The sequence below is a fragment of the Protopterus annectens genome, chromosome 10.part0 (assembly GCF_019279795.1).
Source record: "Protopterus annectens isolate FY-2018-M chromosome 10.part0, PAN1.0, whole genome shotgun sequence".
Classification (NCBI taxonomy): domain Eukaryota; kingdom Metazoa; phylum Chordata; order Ceratodontiformes; family Protopteridae; genus Protopterus; species Protopterus annectens.
Genome location: NC_056744.1, coordinates 116396999 through 116409579, shown reverse-complemented (window position 1 = coordinate 116409579; position 12581 = coordinate 116396999). Strand labels below are relative to the sequence as shown.

General features: G+C 42.2%; 1 protein-coding gene across 2 annotated transcripts in view; it reads left to right on the top strand.

Moving 5' to 3' along the window:
• The window catches only part of BPTF (bromodomain PHD finger transcription factor), a 3500764-nt gene that overhangs the window by 502072 nt on the left and 2986111 nt on the right, over positions 1-12581 (top strand). For both annotated transcript variants that reach the window (XM_044085088.1, XM_044085087.1), the window contains exon 3: positions 6128-6354. In XM_044085088.1, the coding sequence (XP_043941023.1) occupies positions 6128-6354 (227 nt within the window). The remainder of the gene's footprint in view (positions 1-6127; positions 6355-12581) is intronic.

Below are 12581 nucleotides of genomic sequence, written 5' to 3'. Positions count from 1 at the left end.
TCTATTAATTTGCATACATTTTTCCCTTCTTTGCAGTCTGCTAGTAAAAAGGTTGTGCACACCTTGGATTTGCATAGACAGCTCAGACTTTATTTAGATAAGGCTAAAGCTTTTCATAAATCTGAACAGCTTTTTGTTTCTTTTCATCCTAAGTCTTTAGGTTTGGCTGTTTCCAAGCAAAGCATTTTTTTTCCTGGATATCTAAAGCCATTTCTTTTTACTGTTCTTTTCATGGGAAGAGCCTTCCTCCTCCTGTTAAGGCTCACTCTACTAGGGCTGTGGCTTCTTCTGGTGCTTTTTTTCAAGGGTTTGGATACTAATTCTATTCCTGAGGCAGCTACCTGGACTTCTGCATACTTTTGCCAAGCACTGCAAGTTGGGTGTGATTTCTATGGCTAGAGCTGGCTTTGTTAGGGCCATTCTCCCTGGCTTCGTGGAGAGCTCTGATGGCCCTTCCTCCTCCCAATCTTCTTCCTTCGCTATTACTCTCCCCTTATTGTAAAGAATACTGCAACAGTTATATGGAAGGATATAGTACAGTTGTGCAATATGTCCTTCTCTTCACTGTTGCAGTATTCACTCCCTCCTTCCTCCCCTTTTTCTTCTGGATGTGCTTGTTCTCTACTTTTATCCTTGGACTGTCATTCCTGCTAAGGCTTTTCAGTTCTGAGGATGGTATGCCTGAATGTCACCTTTAATGCCCTACACCATGCACTGGGAGCATACATGTGACGTACAGCATACCTATTACAACCTAAAGCTTTGTATACTGGCTGGACATCAGGCTGCCTTTGGCAGGGGATCCCTGTTGTAAAGAATACTGCAGCAATGAAGAGAAGGACATCTGCTGTTATGGTAAGATTTTACACAACTGTACTTTTTCCTGACAAGACGTCTTATAAACAGACTGTAATAGTACCTGAGAAACAAGTGTCTCGGCATGCCCAGTTTTAGCAGTGTCTCTTTCTACTGTTACACTCTGTTTGGAAAGAACTCTCATGGATGATGCAGCTGGTTTCCCCAAGCCTGGAGGGTGCTTTTCACAACAGAGCCAGGTCCTCAGTCTCTCACAATGGACTTCTCAGTCTGGGCATGAGGAAGTTCATGTTGGGGATTTGAGTTTAGGGGGCTTAAGACAGGATTCAGGAAGAAGCATTTTGACATAAAAGAAATGATGGAAGTGATAGGCTTGAAGGTATTGTTGACTACTGTCTTGCAAAATGGAACATTGTATTTCAAACGCACAATACCATTGTGATGGGGGCAGGGTGGGAGACACTCAAACCTATTGTGCTGTCTAGTAGTGCAGCCATAGGAGTTGGTCTTGGAGTTATGAATGACCATTGGGTTCTGTCTGTTCCACCCCTGGACACTGCATTGATAGACAATCTGAACAGAACATAAGTGGATCTCGGCAATTCAGCATTGAACAGATACATGTTCTTTGGAAATAGTCCACAAGTGGAGTGTGCCGGAGATTAATGATTTGCTTCTCCAGAAGTCAGACAACTGTGAACAAATATTGCACTAGAGTGTGAGCATAAGAGGCCTGGGCAACAGGTGCCTTTTCTGTACCATGTACAGCCCTGTTTCTGTATGGTTTCCCCTCCTATAGGCTTGAGCCCCATTGTATTACAGAAGATAAAAGAGAGGTCAATAAATATTACTGATTAAACCATTTTGGCCCAGGCAGCATTGGTTCTCTCTCCTGCCGAATTTGGTAAGGGAAGAATGTGGTCCTGTTGCCTCAGTGTGTGGAAATGTGGATTTAGTGCAAGGGTCTGTGATTCACCTCTTGCTTACAGATAGTAATGCTTTTAGTATGGATGATCTAGCAGTCCTTTCAGGCGCATGTTTTCTCAGAACATAATACAGATTTTGAGGGAGGCCAGGAAAACTCAACTTAAGAAAATTTTATATAAAGTGGAAAAAAACTTTCTATTGGTGTTGTACCAGAGGACAGAACCAAACTCAGCACAGGAGTCTCTGGTTCTCACCCACCGACCAGACTTATCCGTAACAGGCCTTTCTTTTTCTTCTTTGAAGATGCATAACCTCATCCATGTCTGATTTTTGGACTCTGGACCCCACTCCATTCCCATTTGCCAACAAATGGCCTCTAAGGAGATGCTACATTTAAGACCACCCACAAAAGAAAGGTTTCCAGTATGAGACCTACATTTTGTACTTGAAACATCAGCCTTAACACTTTCAAAGTTTTTGACTTGAATGACTGCTGTATCGATAGCCTTACTCTCAGCAAGATGAATTTCGGAATTGCAAGCAGTCATGTGCATATTGCCCTTCTTGATATGCTGTAAGGTCAGGGTTACGCTTCAAGCTTTTTATGGTGACAGAGCTGTCCACCTCCTTATACGGTTTGTCTTATAATTAGGAGGAAAGGATTTAGTATTTTTTAGGTATGAGTAAAAAAATTGAGATTCTACCCGGATACGACAAAACAGTAGTGGAAATCTGATTTGCTTTTTATTGTTTTTGCTAAGGGCAGTGAGGACAGACCAGACAACGAACAAATTATTTCAAAGTGGATAGCGCATAGCATTGTTTTCTGCTATACTTACCATGGTAAACTAATCCTAGATCTTGTGAGAACTCTCCACTACCACCACAGTCCCCCTTACTATGCAGGTCATTTTGCAAGTGTCTGCCTGGTTCTTTGTGTGCATCTTTTCAGACATTAGAACTGTAAAAATGTTTTTAGGATTAGCACAGATTTTACCACTGAGAGCATTGCAGATGGTTAAGTGTATCCACTGTTTAGTACTTGTACTCTCCGTTCTTTTATATCATTGGGATACCACTGGTTTTGCATGGATACTAGAGTAGTCAATTTACACTTTCCCTGTTTAGAATCTGCTACTCTTGATGAGTCATCTTTGGTTAGGATTTGCTGTGTCCTAGTAAGTGCAGGTTGGTTTGTTTGTGGCACTAGCAAGCAAACCTGCACTTCTACGGCACGAAAGGTGTGAAGATGGCATTGGCCAACACTCCTGTTGTCAGTATAGGAGGGTGCATTCTGGTCAATGAGGGGAAAGGTTGAGCAGCAGTGAAATTCGGTTATGCCTTTGGGGTACTGCAGACAGGAATCCCAGGTTTAGTACAGCAGCATTGGATGTACTCTTAATATCTGCAATTATGGGATGGAGATGGGATCTTTAGGAAAAAGGTGCAGTAAACTAGATAGAAATAAGTGGAATCTGAGGGAACAATACATGCAGAATAATGCTCAGGAATGAAATTTCAGGTAAAGCAGTACTTGAGCAGTCTATGTAATGTTAAATTGAATAATAGTTGATAAGAAATAAACCATATGTGAATAATGCATAAAAAGGAGAAAAACAATTGTAATGGTTAGGTCTCTGTCTTATAACTGTGTTTGTACCCATGTCATTGTGTAATGTGTAGCTAGCACAGCTATGTTTTACTTTTCTAAGCAAGAGCCTTACTTCTGAAGGCAGATAGTGAAAAAGATAAAGTTTTACAGAAGAGAAATGGCAGTAAAAAGGCAGATGATCTAAGGATGGGGCCTGCAGCAAGAAGCAACTTGATTATATTAGCTGCCTCCTCCCTCCCCCTATCCAGTAACCCCACCTTGGATCTTTACTCCCACCCCTCCCAGATTTCTCCAAAATAGACTGCAGGCTGGCCTCCTTTAACCAGAATTGATTAAACCCACCTCATTCACATAGGCAAAACAGGTATATCCTCAACTTTCTTACTGCCATCTCTCCTGTATGCTGTCCAATCTTTACTAACATTCAGGTCTTACAACTGTCCAGACTTGAGCAACGTTATAATAAAATAGCCAAATTTGCAGTGAACTATAACAAGAGAACACTGTCTAGCTCTCAGACAATTAAACTGATTAGAACTAGCATATCAACTAGTTTTTTCTCAACTAGCTATAAACAGACTTCTCACTAAGCCAGAAAACTGCACAACCCTTAACTTAATACAATAAAATTTATGCTGTAGTGAAAAATCAGTAATCACTATTATCAAATCATCCAATACTGCAGGTGACTCTCTCACATCCCACTCCCACTGAAATAATTCAGAATTCAACATATATTAAATCAAAGGATCTGCTCATGTACATCTTCAGGATAAATGCCACTGTTATCCTCAAATCATCTAATACTGCAGGTGACTCTCTCACATCCCACTCCCACTGAAATAATTCAGAATTCAACATATATTAAATCAAATGATCTGCTCATGTACATCTTCAGGATAAATGCCACTGTTATTTTCAGTTTCCAGTTTCATCAGTCCTTTTCTGTTCTTTCGGAAACCTGTGTCCCACAACCAGTTTTTCACCAATTATTGGATAGTTTTACTAGCATCTACTGGCTTTATACATTGTTTTGTGACATTCACCACCTCTATATCTGACAGACCCACTAATACACCTCTTTTAAATGTTCAATGTTCTGTTAACATCAACTGATTAACTACCATATTTTATACTGCAATTGTTATCTCTACTTTCATATGGATATAATCTAATTAGTAAATGTCTGTAATTGTTAACGCATATTACTTTATATCTGTTCCTGTATATTACTGATTGCCTGTTTAAAAATGGTTGTATTATGTTTGAGCTTTTCTCCCCAGGCCTTTGCTGAAAAGGGATTTTTGAGTAAACACGATCAGGCATAACCAAATACAGAATAAAACCAAATGTAAATACAGACCATTGGGTCTTACAAGTTGTCTCCTATAGTGTACAGACTTTGTCTTACATCCATAACAGGAAAAAAAAAAGACTTCTGTCTGTCCTAAAAGATAGGAACACCAAATGTCCCTTTTGTTAGCAAAAATGCTGGTAGAAGGAACCATAGAACGTGTTCCTTCTGGGCAGGAAGCTGAATGGTTATACTCCAGGCTGTTTCTTGTCACAAGGAAAGTTGATTATTGGAGATCCATTTCTGACTTGTCAGAGCTAAACAGATTTTTAAAAATTCAAAATACTGACCTCTTTGGCTCTCTTTTTCCTCTTAGGCTTTCAAGCTCTTTGGGTGTCATTAGATCTGAAGGGCACATACCTCCCCATTCCTGTTTTCAAAGTACACAACTATTACCTGAGGGCTGTGGTGGGTGATCACCATTACCACCTGTTTGACTCCTTGTCCTTTGCTTTGGCTACTCCAGCATTTTTGCAGAATGTTTGTTGCCAGTGACAGCACACTGTAACTACCCTTAGTGAGATGATTGTTTTAGGCAGAAACTCAGGAGGACTTGCAGAGAGTACTGAGGTACATCCTAAATGTCCTTAACAGACGACTATCAAGTGCAAGTAAAATTTATGACCAGACGAATGTTGATCTTCCTGGTGGTCCTTTTGGGCACCCTTTCAGTCAAAGCCTATGTACCACAAGAAAATATGGAGTCATTTATTCCCCCCTTTTTAAGACATGACTGGGAAAGCAGAGGTAACAGTCAGGGAGTTTCTTAATGTTTTGGGCAACATGGCATCCACCATACTGATGGATCCCTTAACCTGACTGCTCATGAGGACATCAGTGGTTCCTAAGGAATACAAGGGACCAGAAGTTTCAGTTCTGTGTTGTACCGTCTCATTCCTACCCTGTTTAAGGGGGGGAGCCAGAATGGTAGTTACAATAAGTGCAAAAGAGTGAGTGCATTCCCTTCAGGCAGTATAACCTTTACCACAGATGTCTTGGCCATGGCTTGGGATGCACATACACTGTACGTCAAAGTGCAGGGTATAAAGAGTAAGGAGAAGAAACCCCACAAATGCATAAAGGAGTTGAATGGTTGTCATTCATGCTCTAAAAGCTTTCAAGAAAGTCTGAAAACCTGGACCTCTGAATATTATAATAAACAACACTACACTTGCGTGGTATTTCAACAAACAAGGGAATATGCATTGAATTTACATGAAGTAAACATCAGTAAACAGTTTAAAACTGGCCTGAATTACATTTTGACAGCTATTTTTAGTTAATATGTGTGAAGTCTTGATTGTAGAAGGTGAACTGCATACCCTAAAAGTTAGTTTCCTGTCAATTAATGCAAAGTCATTTCCACAGTATTGAAAAGTAGTTTTCCTTCTTGGCCTGACTTTTTTTTTTCCTTTCAGAGAGAAGGACTCAGAAAATGAAAAGGAGAAAAAGATCTGGTACTATAGCACAAAAGTTCAGTTGACAGAACTGATGGAGTACCTAGACAAAGTTTATTGGGAAAGTGATATTTATAATACCCTTGAAGAAATGTGTGACGAAATACATCGACATATGGATATTACGGAAGAACTTACTTATAAAGCAATGGGCAATAATAATAAAGCTTTTCTCAGTGCAGCCAATGGTAAGAATATAGCATTTTGGGTTAGTATTTTGTCTCCGTAACTTCTTAATATTAACAATTCAGCCTTTTGTTTTAGCATCATAAAGAAGTCTAAAAGAACATATTGTTACAAAAGATAACCTGGATAGTGTTCAATTTTTGGGCAGTGATTTGATTCTTTACTTTGTTAGTTTCATTGTAGTTGCATGTCATAATCCTCTTTCTGGAGTAAAGCTTTGTTTCTGTCAATGCATCCAGTGCTAGTGCTGCTGAAGGAAAGGTGACAGGGTTCTCTTTTGCTTCCCCTTTAAAGATTGCTAATTTGCTCAGAGTACTGTGTCTGACATACATCAAAACAAACGCATGTTGCTTGCTGTGGTGGGGATTGCTGAAAAACTAATTTGGTCCCAGGATTTCAACATCTTTTAACTTGTGAAAAGTCATTTTTATCAGTATGCATAACTTTGAGTAACTCCCACTCTGAAAATGTTGGTTTGTTCTTTGTTTTTGATTACAGGGATTGTCTGATAGTGATGTGCAAGACCCATTTTCAGAGGAGACATAGGGAGAAAAGCCCCCAGAATAACAAATTCTAACAAAAAGAAATGATGTAGACAATACAGAAAATATAGTACAATAACAATACATTGTCAGTAGCAAGACTCCACCTTAAAATTCCATCATTTATTTTGATTTAAAAAAAAGAGTCACTTTAATGGCTGTCAAAAAATACCTTTACATAGAGAATCAAACTTCTCATAAAAAATCCCAAAAATGTATGTTTTGCATATGTGTAAGTGCCTGTTTTTGCTTAACCAGATGCACTTTACTATTTAACTAAATAGAAGTGTGTGGACATGTCCTTTGTAAACTGTAAATGATTTTCCATTTTTATTGCATGGAAAAAATATTAAGTCTGTTTTCATCTTTGTGTTTGGAATAGTAGTAAGTAGTAGTGCTGTTAGAGGGATTATTATGGATTACATATTCACACTTGCACTTCAGCTTTTCTTTTATAAAAATAATGTTGTGACAGTGGTATGGGGGATTGAAGAGCTTCTTACTTGGGTTTTTAATTAAAAGTAATGATCTGACCAGTTTGGGAAGGGGGGGATTGCTTGTTAAGACCACAGGAAGCAAACAATAACACAATTTAGAATGCTTTTAATGAGAAAGTACTATGTTTGGTACAAAAGGAATGTATGATGTTGTTCTATTCCATTGTTGCAGTTTTCATTTGGTGTGTGGGATTTTCTGCCTCAGGCGATCTGACGTCGCCTCCTATACAGAAGTTTTTGCCTGGCTGCTGTAGGTGCATGGGATGTCACACGTAGGGCCATAAACCAGGGACCATTAATGTGGCATCAGCATGCACAGACCACAGAAAGTTTCAGCCGCAGACGCCGTTTCAATCGTTCAGCTCCTACTACCGATTACTTTAGAAAGTTAAGTACCCCGTTGGGTTTTTTTGTTTTCTTTTATCATTGCTTTGCTATGTATGCTGAAGTTCTTGGCCGATGTCAGCTAAGAAAGTCAAATGTAGTTGCAGTCAGCAGTTACCGCACAAAGATTACCACGATAAGTGCATATTTTGCCTAGGTAGGGAACACGACCATTCGTCATGTTCCATTTGTAAGTCCTTCGTGTCCATTTGTAAGTCCTTCGTGCCCAAGACACTTCTCAGTTGTTTGGCCGCATTAAATTTATATCTCGAGAACCAGCATCTGAAATGCCTAGCCCTTAGAATGGACCCAGAATCTGTCGAACAACCCAAACCGCCTAGGAAGAAGGCCAAAGTTTCCAGGCCTATTCCTACTGCCACTCCGCTATTGGACGTCCTGCCGGCTTCCGATATAGGGGCCGAGGAATGCCCGATTTCTTTGTCAGCTTCGATGGCTCCCGCTGAGGAAGTCGTTTCTGCAGCCATGGAATGTACGTTCATGGAGACTATTCAGCCGTAGGCACCAACTGACCTCAAAGGGGAACCTCTTGTTGGACTACCAACCAAGTCCTGTCCTACTGCAGGCCCAGCTTCAGTCCCTAGGCCGTCCCCGAAGCCTAAACCTTCCAAGAAAATACAGAAGACAAAACATATCACTCCTCCTCCTGAAGCACAGCCAAATTGGCGGTCTTTCACAAATTCTCTAGTGCAGGCCTTCATGGCCCTTAGGCCCACAGGCCCTGCTCCTTCTATCAGCCCTGTGCTTAGCCCTCACCCAGCCTCTGCCTCTTCTCCCCAACATCAAACTACTCATAATGGAGAAGAACAGCAATACCAATATGATTCTTCTGCTGAAGAATCAGTCTCTTACGTGTCTCAAATTGCTTCCCCTGTTGACTACTATTCCCCAGATAAGATTCCATTGAAGGGGACTCCCCTCCTGAAGATTTAACTTTTGGGGAGAATAAAATGAAGGAGTACTTCAGGTGAGACACTACCCTGATGTCTAACACCCAGAAGAGAAATTTTGAACTACAGCAACTGGAGTCTCCCTCTCCTTCAGCAATACCTGCTGTGCTCCCAGCCTTCCTGGATGCATTCAACTATATCTGTAAGAACCCTGACTCTCAGCCCTCAGCCCCTAAAAGACCAGACAGGTTTTATAAGGTGCCTGATGACCAGATATTCTTGGTAAAACCTCCACTGGCAGATCCCGCTGTCATTGCTGTGGATCCTGACAGTCTAGACAGGTACCTTCTGCCTCTGACCTACCTACAGATAAGGACAGACTGGGCAAAAAAATGTATACTTTCTCAGCCTTGTCTTTCAGAGTCATTAATTACCAAACACACATGGTAAAATTTGCTCTGGACCTATTGTCCCAGGCCTCTACCCTGCTAGCCTCTACACCTGATTGTCTTGACATTGCATCAGAACTGTCCCTAGCCACCCAAGTAGCCAGACAATCCATCAGGTGTAGTTATGATGCAGCACAAACCTCGGCCAGGTCTGCAGCTTCTGCATCTGCCCTATGCAGATTTTCCTGGCTATGCCTACAAACGTCTTCCAGAGGATTTCAAATCCAAAATTATGGATGCTCCACTGGACCACAATCTACTTTTTGGCAAAAATTCAGCTGAGCTCTTCAAAAACTTGCAAGAGAAAAGCAAAGAGCTGCAAGACATCAAACATTTGCTGGTGTCCCCCTTCCCTAAGTACTACAATAGTTATCCTGCAAACACTTCCTTTGTCAGGAGGATGCCGTCCACTTCTCATCTCTCCTCCTCCAGACCGAGAAGAGGATCTAGGAGACAGCCTTACTCCAGACCAACTAACAACCATTCCCCCTCCAAACAACCCTTTCCCGACAGAGGGGGCCCCTCGTCCGCATGACTGCCTTGCCCACCTTCCTTTGTCTGCCCACCTACCTCACTGTCTCCCCTTTTGGAAAACCATCACCTCAGACCAGTGGGTCCTTTCCATTATTCAAAGAGGATACTTCCTATCTTGAAAGGAAAAACCAAGGCCTGAAAACATTCCCTTCCCACCAAAAAAACAGCTCCACCTATTCCCACATATTTTGCTAGAGCTTCTCTCCCTAGGAACTATAGAACCTGTCCCTGTGGGCCAGGAAGGAAAAGGATTCTATCCTCGTCTATTCCTAGTCCCAAAAAAGGATGGTCCCTGGAGACCCATCCTACCTAAATCGGTTCCTAAAAGTGCCATCCTTCAGGATGCTCTCTCTGCAAACCCAAAACAACAAGCAGAAAACAGCAAAATAGTCTTAAAAAAAGATTAAAAAGTCACAAAAACAACACGGATTCCATGCTGAAAAATGTAATATATAAATTCAAACTGTCTTAGCTCCTCGGCCACCACAGCCTTCAATGAGTAGCTCTCTTGGCAAACCCTCTTGCCCCTGATATCACCCCAAGCCTTTGTGGTCACTCTGGACATAAAGAAAGCATATCTCCACATTCTTATCATGCCCTCCCACAGAAGATTCCTGAGGTTTACTGGTATTTCCTCAATTTTTCAATTTACAGCTTTGCCCTTTGGCTTATCTACTGCTCCAAGAGTGTTCACAAAATGCCTGGCTCCTGCCATTGCATTTTGACGAACCAAGGACATCCAAATATACCCTTATCTGGACGACATTCTCCTGCTAGCGGAATCAGAAACCATGCTCCTAAGTGACCTAAAATTCACCATGACCATCCTGCACAACTTGAGGTTCATCCTAAACCTTCCAAAATCCTCTCTGCACTCACAGCAGGACAAAGGTTTCCTGGGATGCAGGATCAGATCAGATTTGATGAAATCCTACCTGCCACAGGACAAAGTGCAGAATCTCTCAACTCACTTTCAAGACCTTCTGCAGGTATCCCACCTTTCCACAAGGCAATTCATACAATTTCTGGGACTCATGGCAGCCACGTTCCCCATGCTTCCTCTAGCCAGGTTGCACATGAGAAAATTTCAGTGGTATTTAAAGAATTTGTGGTCTCAGCATCAACACTCTGTAGACAAACAAATCCCCCTTTTGGCCTGTCTAAAGTCAGAATTGAGGATGTAGATCCAACAAATCCTCCACAACCAAGGCATCCCCCTACAGCTTCCTCTCCTACACAATCCATGCACACAGATGCATCAGATCTAGGGTGGGGGGCAACTCTAAAAGGGTTACAGGGTTCAAAGATTTTGGACCTCTGCCCTTCAAAAACACATCAACGTCAGGGAGATGACTGCAGTCCTGCTGGCCCTTCAGGCATTCCTTCCCATTCTTCAACCAGACCTTCTTCACATTCTTACAGACAACACCACAGTCACGTGGTACCTGAACAAACAGGGAGGGACAAAAGCCTACCTGTTATGCAGGATAACCCTACAGATTTGGGAGCTAGCCACCCAACACAATCTCTTCCTACAGGCCTCTTACATCCCCTCTCAGGAATACAAGCAGACTTGCTCAGCAGAACATCCTCTCACCTTCACGAATGGATGCCAAACAGGGAAACCTTTCTAGACACAGTCCACTGGTGGGGCACACCTCAAGCGGATGTTTGCCTCCCCCCAGAACAGACAACTAAGCAAATTCTGTAGCAATGATCACATTCTATCAGCCTGGAGAGTGAATGGCTTCAGCTTTCCTTGGAAGGGGATGCCCCCCTTCCCACTGATACAAAAGGTCCTTCTGAAAATCAAGAAGGAACAACCGAAAATCTTACTGGTGACTCCCTACTGGCCAAGGCAATACTGGTTCCCCTTTCTCTACTCCTTAGCCAAGGGCAATCACCGCAAGGTACTCCACAAGGTTGACCTACTGTCTCAGCAAAAGGGATCTTTTATTCACCCTCGGCTGCAAATGCTCAACCTAACACTTTAAACTTCTAATCCCTTACAGACAGCTCTACCCTGAGGATGTGCTCTCAATCCTGACGGAGGCCAGGAAACCAACTATTAGAAAGACATACCTATCGAAATGGGAAAGATTCTCAAAATGGTGTCTTCTTAAGGACAGGGACCCAATGCAGGCAGACCCCTCCCTAGTCCTTAACTATGTTTGTGATCTCATTAAGGCTGGGCTAAATTACTCCTCTGTGAAAGTCCACCTTTCAGCCATTTCAGCCTGCCTACCCTTCCAGCCACCCCTGATCTCCAGGCTGGACGTTAAACTTTTCCTGAGAGGGGTCCTTTGTATTAGACCACCCAGAAAACTCCTGCCTGGGACCTCAACTTTGTGTTAGAAAAACGTACCTTACCCCCTTTTGAGCCGGCTAGTACGGCCTCCTTACAAATGTGAACTTGGAAAACCATTCTTTTAGTGGCCATTTCTTCCGCTAGAAGAGTGTCAGAACTACAGGCCCTCATGGCCTGCCCTCCTTACACACCACCTTCCATAATGACAGTTACCCTTTGCACAAATCCTTCCTTTATGCCCAAAGTAGTTAATGAACTATCTCTAAAGCAGTCCATCCACTTACCCACCTTCTTCCCAACTCCAGCCAACAAAGCAGAGAGAATCCTTCATTCCCTGGACGTACATAGACAGTTGAGATTCTACTTAGACAAGACTAAGTCCTTCAGGAAGTCTGACCAATTCTTTATCTCCTTTCACTCCAGGGCTCTGGGCAAGGCAGTCTCCAAACAAACCATTTCCTGTTGGATTAGAAAATCTATTCTTTTTTGTTGTTCACATCATGGCAAGGTCTTATCTCATGGTGTAAGGGCTCACTCCACCAGGGCCATAGCTACCTCCAAGACCTTTCTCAAAGACCTGGACACAGCTTCCATCCTGGAAGCAGCT